Consider the following 27,093-nt stretch of genomic DNA (forward strand, 5'->3'; position numbering starts at 1 on the left):
TCTTCTTCTTCTTCTTCTTCTTCTTCTTCTTCTTCTTCTTCTTCTTCTTCTTCTTTCATTCTGTAGGGTTTATCATGGGTCTGGTTTACCTCACTCAGGATGATGTTTTCTCTTTCCATCCATTTGCCTACAAAAGTGATGATGTCCTTTTTTAAAATAGCTAAATAGTATTCCATTGTGTAAATGTACCACATTTTCTGTATCCATTCTTCTGTTGAGGAACATCTGGGTTGCTTCCAGCTTCTGGCTATTATGAACAAAGCTGCAATGAACATGATGAAGCATGTGTCCTTTGGGTACAGTGGAATATTTTGGAGTATATGTCCAGAAGGGGTTCAGCTGGGCCTTCAGATAGAACTATTTCCAGTTTTCCTTTTTTTATTTTTTTTTATTTTTTAAAAATCAAATCATAATTTTTACTTAGTCACACAGGGGTTAAAAACACAAAAAAGGCAGGACTTGGGAAAGGGGATGATTTTTCCTCTTAGCACTGCTTCCATTGTATCCCATAAGTTTAGATATGTTGTGCATTCATTTTCATTGACTTCTAGGAAGTTTTTAATTTCTTTCTTTATTTCTTTCCTGACCCAGTGATCACTGGGTAGAGAGTTCTTTAGTTTCCATGAGTTGGTAGGCTTTTTGTTGTTTCTGTTGTTCTTGAAGTCCAGTTTTAATCCATTGTGGTCTGATCAAATACATGGAGTTATTTCAATTTTCTTGTATCTGTTGAGACTTGCTTTATGACCAAGTATAAAGTCAATTTTGGAGGTCCCATAAGGTGCTGAGAAGAATGTATGTTCTTTTTGTTTGTTTTGTATTATTAATGTCTATTGTGAAGACTGTTATTTCCCTGATTTCTTTCTCAGCACATTGATCATTTGTATAAAGAAGGGCTATAGATTTTTATATAATTTCCTATCCAGCAACTTTGCAGAGGATGTTTACCAGCTATTATATCGTCTGCAAATATCGATACTTTGACTTCTTCCTTTCTAATTTGTATTCCCTTGATCTCCTTTAGTTGTTTTATTGCTCTGGTAAAACTTCAAGTATATTGAAAAGATATGGAGATAGTGAACAGACTTGATACCTAAAAACAATAAAGACAATATACAGCAAACTGATATCAAATTAAATGAAAAGAAACTCCATTCTGTAGAAATTAGGTCTATTTAAGTCATAACATATGAAGGAGCAAACCCATAGTGGCATACATTGGACTAGTGATTTTTGAGCTCTGTGGGTGTGAAATTGGCCAGGAGGAGTGAAGATGAAAGAGTGCAGTATTTTTTTCTGGGGTGATGAATTAATAAAACTGACTTTGTGGAACTGGAGATGTGGCTCAATGTTTCAGAACACTTACTCCTCCTCCATAGGACCTCAGTTGGTTACCACAACCCATGCCAGGCAACTCATATCCACCTGTAGTTACAGCTTTATGGATCCAACAGCTCTCGTCTCTGTGAGCAAATGTGTTTATACTTCCACTTCCACTTACTTAAAAATAAATAAAATTGTCTGGTAATTGTTATAAGATAATATGAGTATATATTTAAGACAAATTGTCATCTGCTTTTATTTATTTATTTTAAACAGGATCTTTCCAAAACATCTATGTTAGCTTCAAATTTGTAGCAATCTTGCTGCTTCAGCCTCCCATGTGCAGGCATTTTAGGTTTGCTCCCACATCTGGAAAATTGCGTAATGTAAATGGATGAATTGTACAATATGTGATTATGTCTCAATAAAGCTAGTATTAAAAGAGAATTATCAACCAGGTATAAAGTATGATCTTTCATTATATTCTGATTTATAATAATAAATCAAACTATTGAAAGTGAATGTTAAGTAACTATAGGCTGAAATATCAGTGAACTGGAGTTTTTGATGATATATTTTCTTTCTTCCTAATTTTATATTTATTGATTAATAGATTGATGTGTTTCTGTGTGCTCTTTCTATGTTTGCATACTTTGGGGGATATGCAAATGTCATACAACATATATGTAAGTCAAACGGCAAGTTGCAGAAGTCAGTTCTCTCTCACAAACAGTGGACTTGGGGATTTAGTGAGGGTCCTCAGGCTTAGTAGCAGGTGTCTTTACTTGCTAAATTGTGGAGACATCTTTTTAATCAATCTACAACCTTAAGAATGGGATTATGGTTATGTCAGGAAATTATACTTATCAATTGAAATGACAAAACTTGAAATTTGTCATTTTTACATAAAACTTATCTATTGTGAATTATGAAGTGTGTGTGTGTGTGTGTGTGTGTGTGTGTGTGTGTGTGTGTATGTGCACACGCGTGCATGGGGGCAGTTTATACCTACCATGGCTTCCATGTAGAGTCAATGTAGGTCACCGGGTTTGTGTAGCATGTGAATTTACCTTCTTAGCTATCCTTCCACCCTTGGGATTTGTTTTCAAAAGATAGAAAAAAGGTTCAGTAGCCGGGGTGATTGGTTATACTTGACAATGACAAGGACATTTATTGTTCTGTTGTAATTTTGTGAAGGTCCAAATTCCCAATGATAAACCTCCCTGGAATTTCCTCAAAGAACTTCAAAGATTATGGAGGATTGGTGGATCACCCTAGTACAGAAACATGGAGGGAAATGCAGAGATTATAGAGTGTGAAGTATATGCTCAACATACTTAATGGCAGCTACTGGGATATTTGCTTCTTGTACCCACCTGTGGCCTTTCTCCAAAACAGTGCCCTGAGCACCCTGAGGACAGCTGTTCCCAGACTTGCAAGTTCCCAGGAGATAATTGGGCCCATTATCACTTTTCCTATAATCAGTAGATGATGCCCAGAGAGCTGCTACCTTGCCTAAAGAGAGGGTAGGAAACCTCAGGAGAAGGGAATACAACTTTTAATGGCTCTGGGATTTAGTGTCAACCCACCTCTACCACCTCATGATCAATATTCTCCCCACAGCCTACAAGCCTAGATGTCCCAGTGTGGTCTTAGCCTCAGGTGCTTTATCGACGGCAATTTCCCAGATAAAAGCCCCCTTCACTGCTAGCCACTGCCCTATATGGGGCTGTCCTGTCATTGGCTGTCTGGCCCCCTAGCAGGCATGTGGCTATGCAGTCTTCTTCATGCTCTCTTTGGCTGTCCCTCTGGCTCTGCCCATTCTGGACCAAGAGCCTGGCTGTTGCCAAGGCAGAGCCCTCAATTTAACCGTCCTGGAGATGTAATAATTGGGGGCAGCTTCTCTATCTTTCAATTCTCTAATGGTACCTTGTCTAATTTCACTGCCCCACCAGCTGAGCTGCAGGATTCAGGGTAAGTGCTGGATGCAGAGTAGGGGTCTCTGAAAACCAGAAGCAGCTTTACGAGGTTGTGTGAAGCCTTGGATAAGGGTGGATTCTTAGACCCAGCTACATGGTCACCTCCTTTCTCTGTGTAAATGAAGTGGATTTGCTGCTCTCCTTTTGCATCACCTCTCTCCATCTTTTTTCTTATCTATATCAGATTAAAATATACACTGTTCATGGACTGGCTGTAATGTATGTGCTCCACGGGTCAGGAGTGGATTCTTGATTCTTTTGTATATCTTTCCTTCTTAAATTAGGGTTCAGGTAGGTATGCTTATTGAATGAATGATTGTGTAATTAATAGCATTTTCATCAACCATAAACCCCTGTGCTTCCTCTCTACTGTATTCCTTTTGCTTGGTATTTTTTCTAAGAATCTTAAGTTGCCTCCAACTCTAGTTAGTCAAAGATAACCTTGAATTTCTACCTCCTGGGATTATAGAAATGTACTACCACACTCAGTTGATGAGGGTCTAACTCACGAGCTGAGCCATATTTCTAACTCTTCTTTTTCCATTTTTGTTTCAGCATTCCCAAAATATTGTTGCACACAGTATTTCTCAAAATAGCCTTTCTGGTTATTATTAATTTTGAATGTTTATGCTTAATTAATTTTATTGCAACAATTGCTGGAAGTGGGGTATATGACTGTACTCCTACGACTCATAAAGATGAGCCAGGAGATTGTTACTTTCGGCCAAGATGAAGGAACTTTGTGTGACCTGAATCAAAAACAGTTATTAAGAGTGTTTTCTAAAGAAATTACCATCATTCTGTACTCACCCACAAATGTGGGAGATTTTTATTTCTGTGTTTTCACTTCTAGCAATATTTAAGCGACTTTTGTGTGTGACTGTATCTCATTTGGTATTAAGACTAGTCTGGAATTCCTTGTGTAGTACAGGTAGCACCAAGTATGGGATTACAGGCATAAACCACCACACAACCTTGCCTAGTTTGGGGGACAGTGTCTGTCTGTGTAGACGAAGTTAGTCTAGAAGTCACTATGTGCCTGGTCCCACCTGAGTGCTAGAATCACAGTGTGTGCTACTATACTTGGTTGCCATAATATTTTTTAAGCCAATGAATAATACTGTGTGTATTGAGTAAAGTGCAATATTTTTAAAATGTATACATTATAGAATAATTAACAAAACTCACCAACAAATTCACTATTTGTACACTTATTTTTTTAGCGATGTGAACATTTAAAGTCTAATGTGGGAGACTGAGAAGCGAGAATCAGGAGTAAAGATCTTGAGGGCTGGGGAAATGCCTGAGTTGGTGAAGTGTCTATTGTGCAAACATGGAGACCTGATTTGGATTCCCAGAACCCCTGTGAAAGCTTAGCATGTTGAGCATCTGTAACCCTGGTTAGGATCAGTGAGATGAGAGGATTCCTCAGGATTGCTGGCCAGCAGCCTAGCTGAATGGATGAAGTCCAGGTTCAGTGAGGTAACCTGTCACAAAAAGTAAGGTGGAGAGGGGAAGTGAGATGGCTCGTGGGGTAAGGTGCCTGGATTCAAGCCTGATGCATGACCTCAATGATCTCCTGAATCCCACATACAGTTGGAGGAAGAACTGATTCAGAACCTTGTTTCCTGAACTCCATGTGTTGCAGCATGTGTGGGTCTATAAAAACACATGTGCACAGAAGAATGATTTTCAAAGGGTGGAGAAGCAATTGAGAAAGGTATCTTGATATCACATCACCCTTTACACCTGCACAGAGAAATACATCCATGCACACCACACATACATACACGTGCACACAGATATGCATGTACACACACACACACATCCAGCATGGTTGAAGGAAATACTAGAAGCTGACCTCTGGCTTATACATGCATGCATACACATACACAAGTAAAAGAAGTTCAAGTCCATTCTCAGATATGTGATGTCAGACTAAGTGATATGGAGACTCAGACTTAAAACAAAATAAATCTACTCTCAATACTGTCATTTTTAAAAATTTAATTAAAATGGAACAACATCCCTTGAATGTGGTAGCACACGCTTTTAATCCCAGCATTCAAAAGGCAAAAAGGCAGGTGGACCTCAGAATTTCTGGCCAGGCAGGGAGATCCTGCTGTCTCAACCAGCCCATACATATATCCTTCCATCCTTCCTTAAACACCTTCCATATATACCCTCCCTTTCAAATTTTCAAATTTATAGCCTTTTATTCTTTAATTATTGTATCTGCATAATTATGTAGATAAGTATATAAATAAATATAAATATGACCCATTGAGTAATTTCGTTATTTTTGTATGTATATGTTTTAATATGTTTTTATTAGATTTACTCTTTGATGATTTCATATGTTTATATGGTACATTTAATTTATTCTTATTCTCCAGCCCCTCTTATTTTTCTTCCATACTTGTCATTACCCTCCACCCTAGAGGTCCTTTACCACATTACCTGTCTTTTTTTTTTTTCGTACCAACTGGTTTTAACTTGGGCTGTCATATGTAGCTGTGAGTTTGGAATGTCCATTGGAGCCTGGTGGGGCCCCATGTTAGTTACAGGACTGAAGAAAATTACAGTCTTTAACCCAGAATTCATCAGTTGCCAATAGCAACTCTTTCTTTCAGCAAGAAAGAGTAAAGCCAAGCAAAAATATTTCCAGTGCATGACTGGCTGTTGACAGGCTCACATGCGTGCAGTGTGAGTCATGTCCTGAAGGCAGCATTTCACTTCTCATTCTCATATCTTCAGGCTTTTACTTTGAGCATTTCTGAAATAGATGTTAGTTACTAAAAGTTATAATCAATAATACTATCCACTAGATTTCTTGTTTGTTTGTTTCCTTGAAACAGGGTCTCGCTATATAGCTCTGGCTACCTGGGTCTGGCTATGTAATCCATTGTGTTGGAGACGACACACAAAGATCCACCTGCCTCTGCCTCCTGAGTGGTGAGATTAAACAAGTGGACCACCAAACCCCATGCATGTGATAGATCTTCAAATGTCCCTTCTGTCTTCTGAAACTCTCTCTTTGATTACTGTCTCTGCCTTCCCTCTGGCTCGTCTTTGACCCTTCTAGAATGTTCTCCTGTGCACATTTCTGTACAAGTGTTTGTGGAAATGTACATTTTTACTCAGATCACTTGAGTCATAGTGTTCATTCTTGTTCCATTATGTCCCATAACAAGGAATAAATGTGAGCTTCTCTTTCCCTCAGTGTCTCCATATGGAGCTACCGGGTGGCCCAGAGTTTCGTCTTTGCCATTGAGGAGATTAATAGGAGTGCTCACTTGTTGCCCAATTTGACACTTGGCTTCTCCATTCGAAACTCTGGGGACTCAGTGCATGGAGCGCTCTATGAGACAATGGGATTTCTCACAGGACAGGAGGAGCCTATCCCCAACTACACATGCCAGCATGGCTCTCCTCAGGTTGCCTTGGTTGGGGATACACGGTCATCCCTGTCTGTCTCCATGGCCAGACTTCTGGGGCTGTACAAATTTCCTCAGGTGAGTTTCTCAAACCCTTATTCCTTCATAAATGTAGTGTAATCACTTAATCATGGTAGTGAAATTTAGGTGATGTTCACAGTAAGGAGCCCCTCTGTTGAAGAGCAAGGTTCCCTGAAATATTCTCTATGTCCAACATGGTTCTCTCCTCCATGTATAGATACTTAAAAGAGAAGTATCATCCCCCTGCATTGACAAAAAAACTGAAACACTTTCTTTTTTCTATTAAAAAATATTATTATAGATTTAATTATTTTTATTTCATGTATATTGAGTACTTTGCATACACACACACACACACATATATATATATACATACACATACATATATATACCACATGAGTGTCTTGTGCCCATGGAACTCAGAAGAGTCATTGGAGTCTCTAGAACAGTAGTACCAGTTGATTTTTAGCTGTCATAAGGGTGCTGGAAATTGAATCCAGGTCCTTTGAAATAGCAGCAAGTAGTGTCAACTAACCACTTAGCCATCTCTCCAGCTATTTATTTACTTATTTATTTATTATTGTTATTATTGTGTGTGCTCGTGTTTGAACAGGTGTGCTTGTTTGTATATGTGCTCTACACCAATGCCTAGGTGCCCTTTTGGATGTCAGAAGACAACTTTTTGGAGTCAGGTTTTTCTATTTTGGTTCTAGCGATTAAACTCAGGTTTCTAGTCTTTGTGGCAAACAGCTTACTCTGAAGAAGCATCTTCCCAGCTTACAGGGGAAATGTATCAGTAATCAGGTCTATCTATAGGAACTGTAACTGGACTTTGAGTCTATGCAGTTCGGTTCATGCCACTAGCTCCCATCTTCCCCATTTATGTTCCCTGAAACCAAACCATCATTGTCATTCCCACAAGGGTACCCATATCTGACAATCATCTTTTCACTTCATAGTTTTAACAGGTGACTTGAGGATAATTTATCAATTTAAGATGACCACATCTGTGGCTTTTGCCTTGGCATGATTCCTACAGGTGATCGGAGAACATATTCATCTTCTGACAGAGACATCATCGCAAACAAATTGGCTACCCTATCCCATCATTCCTACTCTGAGACAACCTCTAAACTACTTTCTGTCTCTGTGGATCTGTCTTTTGTAGAAATTTCATATGAACAGACTCACTATACCTGGACTGGCTTCTTTCACTGAGCCTAATTTCAAGGGTCATCCATGTTATAGCATGTGCCAACATTTTATTCCTTATCATCAATTATTGTTAAGTGATACAGCTCTGAGAGGAATGGTGTCTTGGCAGTCAAGAGCCAAGGAATACCAGAAAGTCACATGGCAACAAACCGCACACAGGAGATTTACTGGGAGGGAAGAATCAAGGAGGGTGGCTGCCTCTGCCTAGGTGAGAAGCAGCAGAGAACTGAGCCGAAGACAAGGTTTATATAGTGTTTCTTGGGAGTAGAGCCTTCCAAGGCAGAGCTTTCCAGGGTCAGGATTGGTGGGTTTTCAAGTCCAGAACTGGGGGGTGAGTTCAAGTCCTGGGTTTGAGCTTTTCACACTGTAGGGCAGGGGTTGAGTTAGTGTTCTGTGGGTGGAACCTGGTAGTTGAAGGTCCTCAGGGAAGGGGCTTAGACACTCATGTGCCTTGAGAATTTAAAATTGTCCTTTTTTTTTAATGTAGAGACCATGTTTTGCTTATCTATTTATCCCTTTTAAGTTCATATCCCTTTCAAGGTGAAATATGCCCATGTGTTTGGAGACTTCTCCAGCCCTGGGCCCATGTTAGGTGGTTATGAGATCTTCAGGAGGGCCACTATAGGTGGACCTTAAGTTTCAATACATGATCCCACTTTCTGTATTTTTTCTGCTTTCTGTTCCACCAAGATAGGAGGTAAAAATTCCCTGGTGTATATCTGCTACCATGGAAGCGTATGCTGCTGCATGTATACTGCCATATGGATTCTATTTTCCCAAACTGTGAGCCTAAAGCACCTCTTCCCCATTCAAGTCAGGTATCTTGGTCACACCAAACAACAATCATTACTTCAGCTGTTTCGTCTTTGTGGGGCTCATGCATGCTGTTTTCTATGAGTCGCAAGTATAGGGCTTTTCTTTCTTTCTTTCTTTTCTTTTTTTAATGCTTATGTACTTTTGGGCATCTTAGGAATGTATATAGAATTACTGAGCCAAATGGCAATTGTGTTGAACCGTAGAATCAATCACTAAAATGTTAATTAGCTTTCCTTGCTGGGACACTCATATCTGACAAAAAAAAAGAAGAAAGCAAAACAAACAAACAAAAAAAAACCTACCTTTGTAGAGAGACTCTTTTAAGCAAAACCTGTCAATAAATTCATGACCTTATTCATATCTGTATGCTTGTCTGTGTGGGTGTGCCTGTCTGTCTGTGTTTGTGTCTGTGTCTGTTTGTCTCTCTGTGTGTACATGTTGAAGCAGCATCTCTCTGTGTAACCAAACCTGTCATTGAACTCATAATCCTGTTTCATCAGATCCTGAGTGCTGTGCACTGTCATGCCCAGAGCAGAAACATGATATATTAAACATTTTTAAAGAACATCTTGTTTTCTAATGTGTAGGGCTACAGGATAAGCTTCAGTTAAATTCCAGGAACTGGAGAGATGGCTCAGAGGTTGAGACCATTGTCTGCTCTTGCAGATGACATAAGTTTATTTCCTTAGCTGCTCGCATCCGTCTGTAAATCTATTTCCACCAATGTGACTCCTCTTCTGTTCACCAAGGACTACAGACACACATGTGATGTATAGTCATAAACGCAGGCAAAACCCTCACACATGGAAAATAGTAAGAGTTTGATTTTCAGAAAAACAATCAATTGATTTTAGTATAAGTTATCATAATATTTCTATTGAAATATAATTTTTCAATTAATAGTGTATGTTTCATGGGACAGATTAGCATGACAATGTTTTTGAAATTGAGTCAATTGTATCCCTCCATTTGAACCAACAAGATACTAGGGCTTTTGTGTTAAGACTGTAGAACAATTGTAGATTTTGTAGTGGCAGGAGAAGGTTTTCAATACATACTGTGAGGCTTTGCAGCCACATCTGAGCCTCTCACAAAAAAACACAGACAAAGAACCCCAGTTGTCACATCTCGAAGAACCATCTCTTTTGAGAACATTGTACCATTATTTCCTCGACAAATTGACAAATCAGACTCCGTTTTCTTTCAAACATTAAAAGGCACACAATGGTGGTCTGATAAGAGCCCATAACTTATTGGTTCTTACTATGAACAGCCAGAAAGCTCATCAGGTAAAAGTGCTTGCTACCAAGCCTGAGGACTTGAGTTTAAGCCCCAGCAAACCTGGTGGAATAAGAAAAACAGTCCTCCATAATTTTTTTCTGACATCCATGCATCATCAAAGGTACACACACACACACACACACACACACACACACACCATAATATCATAACAGACAAATTTTAAAAGAACAACTCAGCATTTGTGTACAAACCAGAGAGTCAAACCAAGCCTAGCTGAGATTCAGGAGCAAAATGTGAAGGGGCAGTGGAAAGGACAGATATTGAGGGGAGAACAAGAAGAACTATGGTTCTGGACTTTACTACAGGAGCCACAGGAATGTCAGGGATAATGAGCCATTGAGAGGCACATAACTGATTGGTAGAGTCAGCACAATTCCCAAAGTATGATGTTCAAGTGTGTTCATACATATCTTCATATTTTAGATTTTAATACACTCTTTCTTATATGTGTATATGTCTGTGTGTGTCTATGCCACAGTTACCAGGGAAATCCAGAGACAGCATGAGATTTCCTGGGGCTGTAGTTATAGGCAGTTGTTAGCCACCTGATGTAAGTGTTGGTAATCTAATTGAGGTCTTCTACAAGAAGAGCAAGTGCTGGAGCTGATGAGCTACCTCATTCAGCCCCTTCTTCTCACAATCAATCCAGACCATCAGGTTTCACCTGAGTCCAGGATCTCATCCATTCTCATATTTCCTGGCTCTTCCTTGACAGGTCAGTCATGGATCATCACTACCCAGCCTGAGTGACAAGATCCAGTTTCCATCTTTTCTTCGGACCCTAACTAGTGACCTTACATCATCCCATGCAGTTACCCAGCTGATAATTCACTTTCAGTGGTCCTGGGTGATCATATTGGCCCATGATGATGACTTTGGACAGCAGGCCAGCTCTCTGGCCACTCAGATGCTGACCCTAGCTGGTGTTTGCATTGAGTTTCACCTCCATGTCCCTTCCCATCAGTCCTTGGCTAAAATTGAAGAGACTATTGAGAAGATGCAAAAATGTACAGCCAGAGTTGTTCTGGTTTTCCTAAGCAATTCAAATTTCCAGCTCATCCTGCATGGTTTACTGGCTGTCTCTGTCTCAGGACAGGTATGGGTAAGCAAGGACACTCTGCACATGGCACTCGCCCTAACTATTCCAGGCATTTCCCAGGTCTTGCAAGGCACATTTAGCCTTTTGCCTCATAGCAGCAGGGCAATTGGCTTCCCTGAGTTCCTCGCTCACCTGCGCCCCAGCCAGACCCCAGAAGACATGTTTATAAAGAAGTTCTGGGAGTTCACCTTTGATTGTACATGGCCCTACCAGAACATCACAGTGACAGAGGGTGTCCAGTTATGCTCAGGGAATGAGAGTCTGAAAAACAAGCCTCATCCTTTCCCAGAAGTGAGTAAAATTGATGCTGCTTACACAGCTGTGTACAGCATTGCCCATGCCCTACATGATATGCTAGCCTGTGAGCACCAGGATGGGAAAGGTACAGACTCCCAGGACTTCCATCCCTGGCAGGTAAGAGAGAGATGTTTGGAGTGAATGATTCTGGAGTGGTCAGGGAACAGGGACAATAGTTTATACTAATCTATAAAGGTGTAGCAGACCATATCCTTCATTAAGGATGTCTCATCCTCTCAATTGAGAAGCATCTCAGAACCTGCATTAGATAAGATACCATGCTATGTGTGTGATCTCAGGTGATCCCAGTCCCTATGGTGTTACCTGACTTAGCCAATACAAGATACCTAGTAAATTAAAATTTCAGATATTACATTTTTCTACTGTCCCAAATTCGAGTTTTCATAAACAGAGGATGATTTTTAATATAGTCATGATACAAATCAGAATTTCAAACAAAAAGCAAATGCTGTTGGTTGGTTGGTTGGTTGGTTGCTTGGTTGGTTGGTTGGTTGGTTGACTGATTGACTAATCAGTGTAGGAGCTTATGTGTGTAGGCATGCAGGAACATGTGGAAGGTATGCACAGGTATGTTCACACATGTGGAAAGGTCTGAGGATGATATGAAAAGTTACCCTTCAACACTCTTCTACCTTATTCTTTCACACATGTTCTCTCACTAAAACACAGACGTTATTGATATGGCTAATCCTGCTAGCCAGCCTACTTTGAGCATCTCCTGTCTCCACTCTCTGAAGCTGTAATTACAGAGGAGCTACCACATTCATCTGACATTTAGGGGTTCTGGATATTTGTAGTCCTATCCTCAAGCTTCTGTAGCAAGTGCTTTAAACACTGAACCAACTCCCGCATCCTTACCTTTTTTTTGTATTTTAAAGTATTATTTGATAATTTCATACTTTTTTATTAAATTACTTTATTTACTTACATTTCAAATGTTGTCCCCTTCCTGGTGCCCCCCTTGCCAGTCTGTGTACTGGATGCTATCTGTGGAAATATGTCGAGCTATTGCCCAGCCAGAGTGGCCAAAGACCAAAGAGTTGCACTTTCAGAAGGGAAGAAGAAGCCAATCTTCCAAGGCCAGTGCTGCTCTGGAGTGGCAGGACACTATGTGGTGGACTGGGATGAGCAGGGAAGGGGAGTTGGATCTGGGTAAGCTGCTGGGTCTCTTCAACACTGCCCCCCACCAATGCTCCAGATTTGGTGCAGCAGGATGCTATCTGGAGCTAGGGAGATAGCTTCTGCTAACTAGTGGGACATTAGGAGCCAAGGCCAGGACCACTGAGTGGGAAGTGACCAGCAAAAGCTTAGGAAGAGAACTCTCTTCCCCAAAAGTGTTACGGCTCTTATATGACTGACACTCTCAGACAATCTTTGATGAAATAACTCTTGCATTTTATTCCTTGTAGACAGAGTCTTATACACATATTGGGGTAGGTTGGAGTAAAAGCAGATGTTTTCTATTGGCTTGATCTGAGATGTTAGGGATGCCTCATCTGCATGTGGAAGGGATTCAGGAACTGCCCCTACATGACTGATTGTCATGAAACTCTCCACAGGGTGCTGTGGTCATGTGTTCCAGGACAGGAACCTGGTCAGAAGTGGGTGAAACAGCTACCATCCTCAGGTATGAGGATACTGGGGTTTCTGAACCCACTTGACCTTACTAAGTGTCCTGGCATGGTCCTCTGCCTCACACCCACTTCCAGGAGTTCTTTACCCCATCCTCCTCCCCTTTGCTTCTGAGTGGAAACTCTCCTACCCATCCGCCCACCTCCACCTCACACCTGCCAGCATCCCCCTTCTCTGGGGCATCAAGTTTCTACAGGATTAGGTGTATTCTCTCCCACTGACAACAGACAAGGCAGTCCTCTGCTACATATGAGCCAGGGACAGCCCATGTATGCTTTTGGATTGGTGGCTTAGTCTTTGGGAACTCTGAGGGGTCCTGGTTAGTTGATGCTGTTGTTCTTCCTATGGGGTTACAATCCCCTTCAGCTCCTTCAATCTTCCCCCTAACTCTTCCATAGGTGTCTCTGACTTCAGTCCAGTGCTTGGCTGTAACTATCTGCATCTATCTCAGTCAGCCTCTGGTAGAGCCTCTCAGAGAGCAGCCATGCTAGGCTCCTGTCTGCAAGCACAAGATGGCATCAGTAATAGTGTCAGGGTTTGGTGCCTACACATGGGATGGATCCCAAGTTGTGCCAGTAACTGGACGGCCTTTTCTTCAGTCTCTGCTACATTTTTGTCCCTACATTTCCTTTAGACAGGAACAATTCTGGGTCAAAGTTTTTTAAGATGGGTGAGTGGACCCATGCCTCAAATGGGTCCCATATCTATCTACTGGGGGTGGTCTCTTCAGGTTCCATCTCCCCACTGTTGGGCATTTTGGCTAAGGTCATCTCCACTGAATTCTGGGAACCTCTCACATCTCAGGTCTTTGGGACTTTCTAGAGGATACCCCTGGCCTTCACCCCTCCTGCTGCTGCATATTTCCATTCATTCTCCTGGCCCTTCGGACTTCTCTCCAGTCTCCTTCCATACCTCCACCTCCTTCTACCTCCCATGCTTATTTTGTTCCCCCTTCTGAGTGGCATTGAAACATCCACACTTGGACCTGCCTTCTTGTTAAGCTTCATATGGTCTGAGTTGTATCATGGATATTCTGTACTTTTGGAATTATATCCACTTATCAGTGAATACATACCATGCATGTCCTTTTGAGTCTGGGTTACATTACACAGGATATTTTCTAGTTCCATCCATTTGTCTGAAAAGTTCATGATGTCTTTCTATAATAGCTGAATAGTATTCCATTGTGTAACTGAAACACATTTTCTGTATCTATTCTTCAGTTGAGGGATATATGGGCTGTTTCCAGCTTCTGGTTGTTACAAATAAGGATGCTATGAACATACTGAAGCACATGTCCTTGTGATATGGTGGACCATTTTTTTTTTTTGGTAGATGGCCAGTAGTAGTACAGCAGGGTTTTCATATAGAACTATTTCCAATTTTCTGAGGAACCACCAGATTGATTTCCAGAGTTGTTGCACCCCCACCACCAGAATTTGCAATCCGACCAGTAATGGAGGAGTGTTATCTATCTCCACATCCTCTCCAGCATGTACTATCACTTGAGTTTTTGATCTTGGCCATTCTGACTGGTGTAAGGTGGAATCTCAGGGTCATTTTGATTTGCATTTCCATGATGACTAAGAATGTTGAACATTTCTTTAAGTGCTTCTGGGCCATTTGAGATTCCTCTGTTGAGAATTCTGTTTAGCTCTGTACCCAACTTTTTAATAGGGTTAATTGGTTTTTTGGAGTCTAACTTCTCGAGTTCTTTGTATATTTTGAATATTAGCCTTCTATCAGATGTAGGGTTGGTGAAGTTCTTTTCACAATCTGTATGTTACCATTTTATCCTATTGATAGTGTCATTTGGTTTCATGAAATCCCATTTGTCAACTGTTGATCTTAGAGCTTGAGCCATTTGGTGTTCTGTTCAGGAAATTTTTCCCTGTGCAAACATGTTCAAGTCTATTTCCCATTTTCTCTTCAATTAGAATCGGTGTATCTGGTTTTATGTTGAAGTCCTTGATCCACTTAGAATTGAATTTTGTACAAGGCAATAAATATGGATCAATTTGAATTCTTCAACATGCAGACCACCTCTTAGGCCAGCATGATTAGTTGAAGATGCATGCTATTTTCCACTGGATAGTTTTGGCTATTTGTCAAAGACCAAGTGTTAATAGGTGTGTGGGCTTATTTCTAGAGCTTCAATTATATTATATTGATTAACGTGTCTTTGTACCAATACCATGCAACTTTTATCACTATTGCTCTGTAGTTGCGCTTGCAGTCAGAGATGGCGATTCCCTCAGAAATTCTTTTATAGTTGAGAATTGTTTTCACTATCCTGTGTTTTTTGTTTCCCAATATGAAGTTGAGAATTGCTCTTTACATGTCTGTGGAGAATTGTGTTGGGATTTTGATGGGAATTTCATTGAATTGCAGACATTGCTCTTGGTAAGATGGACATTTTCACTATGTCAATCCTACTGATCCATGAGTATGAGAGATCATTTCATCTACTGAGATCTTCAATTTTGTTCTTCAAGGACTTGAAGTTCTTAACATATAGATCTATCATTTGCTTAGTTAGAAGTATACCAAGATGTTTTATATTATTCATGGCTATTGTGAAGGGTGTTGTTACCATAATTTCTGTCTCAGCCATTTTTTATTTGTATAAAGAAAGGCTGCTGATTTGTTTGACTTAATTTTATACCCAACCACTTGGCTGAAGTTGTTTATCAGCTATAGGAGTTCTTGGGTAGAATTTTTGGGCTCACTTATGTATACTACCATATCATCCACAAACAGAGATACTTTCACTTGTTCCCTTCCAATTTGTTTCCCTTTGATTCATTTTGTTGAGTAATTGCTCTAGTAATTTAAAGTACTGTAATGAGTAGATGGGGAGAAGTGGGCAGCCTTAACTTGTCATGTGATAGAATGCACAGGATTATTTCAATCTTCTTGTATCTGTTGAGGCTTGTTTTGTATATGATTATATGATTAATTTTGGAGAAGGTTCCATGAGATGCGGAGAAGAAGATATATATATTCTTCTGTTTTACAGTGAAATGTTCTATAAATATCTGTTAAATCTATTTGGTTCATAACTTCTGTTAGTTTCACTGTGTCTCTATTTAGTTTCTCTTTCAATAATATGTCCATTAGTGAGAGTATTAGTAATAATAGTCTCCCACTATTATTGTGGGAGGTTCAATGTGTGCTTTGAGATTTAGTAAAGTTTCTTTTATGAATGTGAACACCCTTGCATTTGGGGCATAGATGCTCAAACTTGAAACTTCATCTTGGTGTGTTTTTCCTTTGATGAGTATGATGTATCCTTCCCTGTCTCTTTTAAAAATTTTTAATTGAAAGTCTATTCTACTGGCTATCAGATTGGCTACTCCAGCTTGTTTCTTGGGTACATTTGCTTGGAAAACTTTTTTTCCAACACTTTACTCTGAAGTAATGTCTGTCATTGTCACTGAGGTGTGTTTCTCATATGCAACAAAATGGTGGATCCTGTTTTCTTATCCATCATTTTAGCCTGTGTCTTTTTATTGGGGAATTGAGTCCATTGATTTTGAGAGATATTAGATACCAGTGATTGTTAATTCCTGTTAATTTTGTTCTTAGAGGTGGTATTATGTGTGTGTTTCTCTTTTGGGGTGGGGGTTGTTGTGGGATAATTAATTTCTTTTGTTTTCTTGGGTGTAATTACCCTCCTTCTGTTGGAGTTTTCCTTCTAATATCATCTGTAGGGCTGAATTAGTAGAAAGATATTATTTAATTTGGTTTTGTCATAGAATATCTTGGTTTCTCTATCTATGGTGATTGAGAGTTTTGCTGGGTATAGTAGCCTGGGCTGGCATTTTTGTTCTCTTAGAGTCATTATGACATCTGTCCAGGATCTTCTGGCTTTTAGAGTCTCCATTGAAAAGTCTGGTATAATTCTGATAGATCTGCCTTTATATGTTACTTGGCCTGGTCCTCTTACAGCTTTTAGTATTCATCTTTTTTTGTTCTGTGTATTTTGTGTTTTGATTACTATGTGATGGAGGATTTTCTTTTCTGGTCTAATGTGTTTGGTGTTCTGTAAGTTTTTTGTGCATTTATGGCCATCTCTCATCTCCTTCCTTAGGTTAGGGAGGTTTTCTTCTATGATTTTATTGAAGACGTTTTCTGACTGGGAATCTTCACCTTCTTCTATTCCAATTATTTTTAGATTTAATCTTTTAAGAACTTTTTACACTTTGTATTTTCTTTGACTGTTGTGTTGATATCTTCTATGGTATCTTCTACACCAGAGATTCTCTCTTCTACCTCTTGTATTCTATTGGTGATGCTTGCATTTGTAGCTCCTGATTTCTTTCCTAGGTTTTTCATCTCCAGAGTTGACTCTATTTGTGATTTCTTTATTGTTTCTATTTCCATTTTTAGGTCTTGAGCCATTTTTTTTTCAAATTCTTCACTTGTTTGATTGTGTTTTCCTATATTTCTTTGAGGAACTTATTTGTTTCCTGTTTCAGGGCTCCTACCTGTTTGCCTGTCTTTTCCTGTACTTCCCTAAGGGAGTTATTTATATCCTCCTTAAAGGCCTCTATAATCTTCATGAGATGATATTTTAGGTCAGAATCTTGCTTTTCAGGTGTGCTAGTGTACCCAGGGCTTGCTGTGGTAGGAGAACTGGGTTCTAATGGTGCCAAATTATACTGGCTTCTGTTTCTCATTTCTTGTGCTTGCCTCTTGTCATCTGTTTGCTCTGGTGTTAACTGGCCTGGGTGTCTCTGACTGTAATCTACCTCCTTGAAGGCAGGTAGAGCTCTGTGAAAAGGTTAGACCAAGCCTCCTGGGAGTCAGACAGTGCTGTCTCTGGTTGTGATGGGCCTCATGTGTTAGAGCAGTCCACCTGTATCTCTGGTTAGGGCAGTCCTCCTGTATCTCTGGTTAGGACGAACCTCCTGTGTCCCTGGCTATGTCTAACCTCCTTGGAAACAGGCAGACTATGGGGTATAAGAGAGGGGCAGGCATGGCAATCTGCCCCAGGTGAGGTTGCAGCCCAGCGGGAAGATGGGGCTAGGGCAGATAGGATAGATCCCACATCTGCTGGGCTCTGTGGGGGTCCTATCTAATATGGATGTTGAGATGGGGATCTTACCTGTGTCCCTGGTTATGGCAGACCTCCTGGGAGACATGCAGGCAATGGGGTATTGGAAAGGGGCAGGCATGCCAATCTGGTGGAGGTACAGACCAGAAGGAAGATGGTGTTTGGGCAGAGGGAATAGCAATTTCATACATTTATATAATGCCTTTTGTGCATTCTGACTCCACCTTATTTCTATCTACCTGTCTATCTTCTGCGATCCACTGAGGGTAAACATGTTAAGATTGGTGGCCTAGAAGGAGTATGTTTTAATTACCTCCATTCAGGTGACTTGAGTCTCTACCATGTGCCTGGAGAAGATACATATGATTTTGAGCCAGATGGACAGTGATAGTTGTTGGCATTTTGGGCTGAGAGTGACTGATTAGAAATTACATGACTCCTGGTTTGGTGATCCAAGCCTCCTAGCACTCAAGAGGTCAAGGCAAGAGAATCAAGTTCAAGGCCAATCTGCTACACAGCAAGATATTGTCACAAAATAAACAAAAGGAGGTTGGTGATTACTGTGTGAGTAATCTATGAAAAAAATGTAAAGTAGAAGGAGTGAGAAGCAAGAGAAGGGCTGAATATGGTCTGAGAAGTTCTCTCTGTCAGGAAATATCTGAGTTCCAAGCAGAAAATGAGAAATTTCACCATGGAAAGAAGTAATAGCATTGCATATGGCAGGGATAGCATGTACCAATACCCTAGAGTGGAGACAAATAAGATGAATCACATGTGTGGGGCTAAAGGAGTGGGACAGACTTGTCAGAGTGATTGGGAGGCCTAGGTCGGCTGGGGCCAGTCTGTGGAAGCCTTGCTAGGGTTTGGAGTCTGAAGAGTCTGATGGTAAGTTTTGAGATAGTAGTGCACAGCCAAATGAGACCTTGGAGCCGGCATCACATTGTGATGTTTAGGGATTTAAATTTAAGGCTGGTGAGATGATAATGGAATTTGTAGCCAAGCCTAAGTTGGATTCCTGGAAAACATATGGCAGCATAAGGAGATAACACAACTGACAGCTGTCCTCTGAAATGCTTAAAGTGTGTGAGCTGTATGCACCCACATACAAAGAGAGACAGAGACAGAGAGAGACAGAAAGAGATTTTAAAATATCTAGATTAGTTATTATAAATTATTACTTTATAAAAGCTAGAACATTTTTGTGAGTCTCTGTAAGTATCACACATTTAAGCTCACTTATACTTACTGGCTACTGGAGCCAGTCCTAAGATGAGGAGGCTTTGTATCATTGCAGAAGTAAATGGCCTGTGAAATTTTGGATAAGACCCTGGACACTGGTACTGACCAGTCTAAAATATTTCCCATTCTTCCTCAGCTGCTTCATACACTCAGAAAGGTGCACTTCAAGACTCCTGATGGAATTGAGATTATGTTTGATGCCAATGGAGATTTGGTGTCAAAATTTGACGTTCTCCAAGGGCAGAGGATCCCCAAGGGCATATTCCACTTGGTCCATGTAGGCATCATAGACCCTCAAGCCTCTGCAGAGAACAAAATGATGGTGCAGTTGAAGGAGGATCTCCAAGTGAGTTGCCTAGATGCAGAGATGACTCCTGTGTGTTACTGTGTTAAAGTCACAGGAAAATTCAAAGTGCAGGATTCTTGATGTCTGCGTATGCATGAAGTAGATGCCACTCTAGATAGGAACAGTCAATTATAACTGACTATACTCTTTACCTCATAAAAGAACATTGTCTGAATGGTACTCACCAGTAAAAATAAATATATCAGAGCTGGAGTTAGAGAAATGGCTTAGCAGTTAAAGTATTTCTTATGCAAACATTAGGTCTCCAGAACACTTGTATATGTGGATTGGGCAGTGTAGTCCCCATGTAATTTTCTTCTTGGAAGTTGAAGACAAGGAGATGCCCAAAACAAGCTAGCAAATAAGATTCACCATATCAGTTATCTCAGAGTTTTACTTATGCCTCAGTGTCCATAGTGGAAAAGCAATGGAGGATGATTCCCAACATTATCCTTGGGCCTCCACATGCACTCATACATACATACGTGCACGTGATCAACATATAAATGGAAAGACACACATACACATAATTACACAATACAACCTGTGTAAAATGGGGGGAAAGAATATGCTAGACTCCCAAAATAGAATCAGAATCTGTACCTGGTGATCTTTTGAGAGTATTATCATTGTCTATGTTCAGGACCTGCTCTGTGAAGAGCAAGAGAGTGACCCACTAAACCAGACACCTTCCCATGGGCCACCTGAGAAATGGACTCAGCAGACACTCTCAGGTTACTTGCTGTGTTAGATGTTCTCAACCATAATAAATACCCTATAAGCGGTTTGAAGTGAGGAAAGGTTTTTATTAACTCATGGTGTGAGAAGTCCAAGGCCATATGGATCCATTGCTTTGGGTGTATGTGGTTGAGGCAATATGTCTTGGCAGTAGGAATGCGTAGTGGAAGAGGGTTCCCAATTCATGGGACCCAGGAAGTGGGAGGTGAGGCTACAGATAGATTAGATAGATAAATAAGTTAGATCTTACTAGTGCATAGCCCCTGTTACTCTCTTCCTCCAATTAGGCCCCATGTCCTATTTCTACCTACAATGGTTCATCAAATTATGAGTCTACTGAGGAATTGATCCATTGATTATGTCAGATGCATCTGTTAATAGTGGTCCAAAATACACAAGACTTTGGGAAATAATTTGAGGTTTAAATGCTTATATTTATTAGCAAATGTTAATAAATCATCTATTTTGAGATAGAGATATCTATGTGTGTAATCTTCTGCATAGAAAGGCTTTAGTTTCCTCTCCTATGCCAGTGAACAAAGAATCCCCCTCCTTCTACAACTTTGTCTAAGTTTGTCCTGGTGGCATCTCCAGCCAATGATGATCTTAAGGATTTCTTCATTAGAATGAGGTTCTGATTCATAGATTTGTTAAGCATGAAGGACACATGCTAAGTGTTCAGGAGATTCTTATGGAATACTTCTTAATGTGCTTGACCTGGGGAGTTGTTTTACTCTCTTCTGCTATGGCAGAGATCTCAGGATTCTGCACTGTCATTTTGATAATCCTTTTCTAAAGTTGGAGGTGTGTTAAAAGAAACTGAATCAGCCTTTGTGGGTCTCTACTGTGGATGAGAGTGGGGGAATGTGTGTGTGGTTGTGTGCCTGTGTGTGTGTTTATGTGTGTGTGTTCTGTGTCTGTATCTATGTCTATGCTAAGGTGTTAATGAAGTTGCTACCTGCAAATTTTTTTTCTGAAGCTCAAGGATACTTAATTACTAGAGTATATGCAAAAATAACAAACAAGACAGTCAAAATGTAAATCTCAACAGTTTCACAAAGGAGGGAGATGGGGAAAAGGAACTGAAACAGCCACAACTTCTGAGTTAGGCATGAAGTCCACCAAGCAGTCACAAGGCTACAGGGAACTTCAGAGAAAGAGAAAGAAAGCCAAGAGTAGCAAGGGACGCATGTCCAGGTTATGGACTATGTCCAAAAGAAAGAAAAAAAGAATAAAGAAGGAGACATAAAAAATGATGGTTTTCTGAGTAACTGAGATAAGCAGAATGACTTGACACAAGGACATGGCAGTGCTTCTGTAATGTCTGATAAAATTACAGTTTCTTTTCAGAGTTTATTTTGCATGTATGCATATTTTCCTGCATATATATTATGTGTATACCTGGTATCTACAGAAGCCAGAGGAGGGAATTGGATCCTCTGGAACTGGAGTTATAGTGTGAGTGCTCTGTGAGTGATGAGAATTGAACCCTGCTTCTCTGAGAGAGTAGTATTTACGTCTGATAGCTTAGCCATCTCTGTAGCCCTGTACCTTCAATTGTTGATGCAGGTGCAACAAAGAGATTGGAAGACTGTTTAGCTAAGTTTTTGAAGTCATTAGCCAAGGAAGCTATATGTAGCCCTTCTCCTATTACATACTTCTGTAGTCTAGCATCTCTTAGAATACATATGTTTTCTGAAGGACATCTCATATAGTGGGCTCAGAGGAAACTGTTCTGTTATGCTTCTCAGGGTGAGGCTAAGCATGATTTTCTGGAGAGTCACAATGACACTATGCTCACTGTTACTAGGTCCCCACCTCTATCTGCAGTGAAAGCTGCCTTCCAGGATTCAGCCAAGTGCCCCGACTAGGAGCCCCCCACTGCTGCTTTGATTGCAGTCGCTGCCCCGAGGGACAGTTTGCAGACCAAAGAGGTAAGGGCATATGGACCTGGAATCTGAGGGACTCAGAGGGCACTGTGAGCCTCCTGTATTTCTCCGTTGTCTTAGTTACTATTCTACTGCTGTGCAGAGAAACTATGACCAAGGTAGCTTCTAACAGAAGAGCATTGATCTGGGGTTTTACTAGGAGTTTTAGAGGCTGAGTTCATGACCATAATGACAGGAAACATGGCAGCAGGCAGGCAGGAATGGTACTACAGTAGTAACTAAGAACTTTTATGCTAATCCACAGACACAGTAGGGGAAAGATGTGAAGAGTTGGACATGGTCTGCTATTTGAACTCTCAAAGACCACAGTTAGAAACACATCTCCAACAAGACTAGACCTCACAATCCATCACCTATAGTCTATCAACTAGGAATCAAACATTCAAAATATGTGAGCTATGGAGGTAATTCTCATCTACTGAGATGAAAACCACTGCGCTCATCTACTGAGATGTTATATAATCTCTGCTTTAAGTAGACATTAGGAAGGAACACCATTGAATATGTCATTATTTTTATTTAATTTTGTTTTTATTTATTATCATTTTATTCACTTTTCATTCCATTCACTTCCAGTCAGCCCCTCCCACAATTTTTCTACAATTCATTTCTCCTCTGAGTGGGTGGAGGCTCCCTGGGTTATCCCCCTACCCTGGCACATCACGTTTCTGTGAGCTATACACATCCCCTCCCACTGAAGCCAGACAAGGTAGCCCAGCTACAAGAACATATCTCATGGACAAGCAACAACTTTTGGGATAGCTCCCACTCCAGTTATTCAGGACTCACATGAAGACCAAGCTGCATATTTGCTATATAAGTACAGGGAGGTCTAGGTCTAGTCCATGTATGTTCTTTGGTTGTTGGTTCAGTCTTTGGGAGCCCCAAGGGTCCATGTTTAGTTTATTCTGTTGGATGCCAATCTAGACTACTATACCCAGCAAAACTCTCAATCACCATAGATGTAGAAAACGAAACACTTCAAGACAAAGCCAAATTAAAAGAAAGTCTATCCACAAATTCAACAACCCAAGGAGGAGATGTACATCCAAGAAAACACAGGAAATAAGTAATTCTATACTAGCAAAAACAAGGGAAGCACACATAAACACACATATACACAGAAACATCCACAAACACGCAAACATACTAACACCACCAACATCAAAATAACAGGAAATAACAATCACTTGTCATTAATATCTATCAACATCAATGAACTCAGTTCCCCAATAAAATGATACAGAATAACAGACTGGGTGTCAAAACAGGATCCACTATCCTGCTACATATAAGAAATACACTTCAGCATTAAAAGATAGATATTACCTCAGAGTAAAGATCTAGAAAAAAATGTTTTCCAAGGAAATTGACTCAAGAAGTAAGCTGGACTACCCATTATAATACCTAATTAAAATATACTTTCAACCAAAAATAATCAAAAGAGACAGGTAAGGACATTTCCTACTCATCAAAATAAAAATCTACCAAGGTAATATCTCAATTCTGAATATTTATGCCCCAAGCACAATGGAACCCACATTTGTAAAAGAAATATTGCTAAAGTTTTAAATCACACATTCAATAGTGTGATTTAATAGTGGAAGACTTCAATAGCCCACTCTCAGCAATTGACAGGTCATCTGGACAAAAACTAAAAAGAAATAGCAAAACTAATAGGCATTAAAAATCAAATGGACCTAACAGAAATCTATAGAATATTTCACCCAAACACAAAATAATATACCTTCATCTCACACCTCATGGATCCTTCTCCAAAGTTGACCATATAGTTGGTAACAAAGCAAGCATCAACAAGTATGAGAAAATCAAAATAATGCCCTATACCCTATATCTTCTCAGACAACCATAGTTTAAACCTGGACTTCAACAACAAGAGAAACACTGGATAAACCTACACAATCATGTAAATTGAACAACTCTCTACTCAGTAATCTCTGGGACAGGGAAGAAATAAAGAAAGAAATTAAAGACTTTCTAGAATTCAATGAAAATAAAGGCACAAGATACCCAAATTTACGGGACACAATGAAATCAGTGGTTAGAGGAATGTTCATAGCACAAAATTCCTTCATAAGAAATCAGAAAGTTCTCATACTAGTAATTTTAAAGTATACCTGAAAGCTCTAGGAGAAAAGAATTCAGCAGACCAAAGAGAAGTAGAAGGCAGGAAATAATCAAAATCAGAGCTGACATCAATCACTTAGGAACAAAGAGAACAACACAAAGAATCAGTGAAACCAAAAACTGGTTCTTTGAGAAAACCAACAAGATAGACAAGCCCTTAGCCAAACTAACCAAAAGACAGAGAGTATATCCAAATAAACAAAATCAGAAGTGAAAGGAGAGACCTATCAACAGACACTGAGGAAATTCAGAGAAATGTTAGGTCTTACTTCAGAAGCCTGTACTCCACAAAATTGGAAAGTCTTAATGAAGTGGATGATTTTCTAGACAGATACCACTAACGAATGTTAAAGTTAAATAAAGATCAGGTAAACTACTTAAATGCCCCCATAACACCTAAAGAAATAGAAGCAGTCATTAAAATTCTCCCCCCCCAAAAAAAGAAAAATATAAAAAAGCCCTGGGCTAGATAGTTGTAGTGTAGACTTCTACCAGACTTTCAAAGAACAGCCAATTTTCCTCAAACTAAATTCCACAAAAAAGAGAATGCTACTCTTATAATTGTTCTTAAGTAAGTGCTTTATTGAGTAGGACAAGTGAATGATCCAAAATTCACAGCCTAATGAATTGTCCTATTGGACAAACACTGCTTACCCTTTGCCCCATATCAAGAAACATGGCATCACAGGGTGATAGTGCTGTGGGCCTTGAGTCCCAGCATTGGAAATCAGAGGCTAGCTGATCTTTATAAGTGAGTTTGAAAGCAGCCTAGTCTACAGAGTGAGTCTGAAAATGGCCAAGGCCACATCCAGAGAAACCCTGTCCATCCAGAAAAATGAAAAACAAAAAATAAAAAGAAATATATATATATACGTATATATATATAATTGAAATGTTTGACTAAAAAAATAATGATGTGTGAGAATGATTGAGAAATAATATGTGATGACAATCAATAATCTCTGGTCTCCACGTGCACGTGCATCCACAACAAATGTGTATCAACATACAAGCATGCACACACACGTGCGCACACACACACACATGCATGCACGCACACACCAACTCACATAAGTTAGATATAGTGGGGCAGTTTTCTAACCACAGCACTTAAAAGGGTAAGGAAGAACGCTGAGGAATTCAAGGTAATCTGAAATCAGCCAGTTCAAGGCTAGGCTGAGTTAGAGAAGACACAGTTTTAAGGTAGAAAAAAAAAACTCGCATAAAATAGATACAGAGTGTGAAAGTTTATTTTTGTGCCTCTGCCTCTAATATTACCAATTCCAAACCTGGACACCAAGAATAATTCATAAATACATGAATTGATGGAAAAGCTGCAAGAGCAATTAGCACTTAGGATACCTTCCTTCAGAGCTAGTGTAGTTCCTATAGTGTTACTGAAATGGTGTCATTGTGTCTCCCACAGACATGAAGAGATGCCTTCTGTGTCCCAAGGAGCAGTACTCGAGCCATACCAGAGACCATTGCCTGCCCAGGACAGAGATCTTCCTGGCCTTTGAGGAACCATTGGGATTCATACTGGCTTTGGTGGCACTCTTGCTGGCTGGTCTGGCTGTCCTGGTTCTTGGAGTGTTTCTGAAGCATCGGGATACACCTGTGGTCAAGGCCAACAACAGAACTCTCAGCTACTTCCTCCTGATCTCTCTTTGCCTATGCGCCCTGTGTGCCTTGCTGTTCCTTGGGAGACCCACTGTCACCACCTGCCTCCTCCGTCAGACCACCTTTGCTGTGGTGTTCACAGTGGCTGTCTCCTCTGTTCTGGCCAAGACTCTCACAGTAGTCTTGGCCTTCAGAGTCACCAGGCCAGTGAGCAGGATCCAGGTGTGCCTGAGCCCTGGTGCTTCAACCTCAGTGGTCCTCATTGCTTCCTTAATACAAGTTGTTCTTTGTGGAGTCTGGTTGGTGACTTCCCCACCATTCCCAGACAGGGATATGATCTCAGAGCCCCAGCACATTGTCATCCAGTGTCAGGAGGGTTCTGGTATCACCTTCTTCTGTGTACTGGGCTACTTGGGTTTCCTGGCAGGAGGTACCTTCTCTGTGGCTTTTCTGGCTAGGGGTCTTCCAGATGTCTTCAATGAGACCAAGTTCCTCACCTTCAGCATGCTGCTCTTCTGCAGTGTCTGGACAGCCTTCCTGCCCCTGTACCACAGTGCCCGAGGGAAGTCCACTGTGGCTGTAGAAATCTTCTCCATCCTGGCCTCCACTGCTGGACTTCTAGGTGGCATCTTCATCCCTAAGTGCTACATCATCTTGCTGAAACCAGAGAAAAACACCCCTGCTTGGCTAAGGCTAGGCCACCAGGCACAGCAAGAAAAACAGGATGAGATGCTCCAGAGAAGGCATGTCCCCCCAAATCACCAAAATGCCTCAAGATCTAGTCCTCAGGGGAGTCACCTGGATGAAGTGCATGATTTCAGCTCGCTGTTTTTGTGTGGATCAAAAGCTATTTAA

The 27,093-nt window shown here is 40.4% G+C and overlaps 1 protein-coding gene across 1 annotated transcript; it reads left to right on the plus strand.

Moving 5' to 3' along the window:
- Positions 1-6,535: 6,535 nt before the first annotated feature.
- On the plus strand, positions 6,536-27,093 carry LOC114632988 (vomeronasal type-2 receptor 26-like). Its single transcript, XM_028781590.1, has 5 exons — positions 6,536-6,814; positions 10,806-11,603; positions 19,574-19,813; positions 22,332-22,455; positions 26,045-27,093. The coding sequence occupies exons 1-5, from the start codon at positions 6,671-6,673 to the stop codon at positions 27,091-27,093; spliced, it is 2,355 nt and encodes a 784-aa protein (XP_028637423.1). The 5' UTR covers positions 6,536-6,670.

The sequence above is a fragment of the Grammomys surdaster genome, unplaced genomic scaffold, assembly GCF_004785775.1.
Source record: "Grammomys surdaster isolate TR1022 unplaced genomic scaffold, NIH_TR_1.0 480, whole genome shotgun sequence".
Taxonomy (NCBI): Eukaryota; Metazoa; Chordata; class Mammalia; order Rodentia; family Muridae; genus Grammomys; species Grammomys surdaster.

What these genes read in the sequence shown, in the direction of transcription:
- LOC114632988 (XM_028781590.1), top strand. Translation starts at nt 6,671, where the DNA reads ATGGGATTTCTCACAGGACAGGAGGAGCCTATCCCCAACTACACATGC. An exon ending in AGGACTTCCATCCCTGGCAG is followed by an intron (nt 11,604 to 19,573) that starts GTAAGAGAGAGA and finishes ATTCTTCCTCAG; the next exon opens with CTGCTTCATACACTCAGAAA. An exon ending in TAGATGCAGAGATGACTCCT is followed by an intron (nt 19,814 to 22,331) that starts GTGTGTTACTGT and finishes CACTGTTACTAG; the next exon opens with GTCCCCACCTCTATCTGCAG.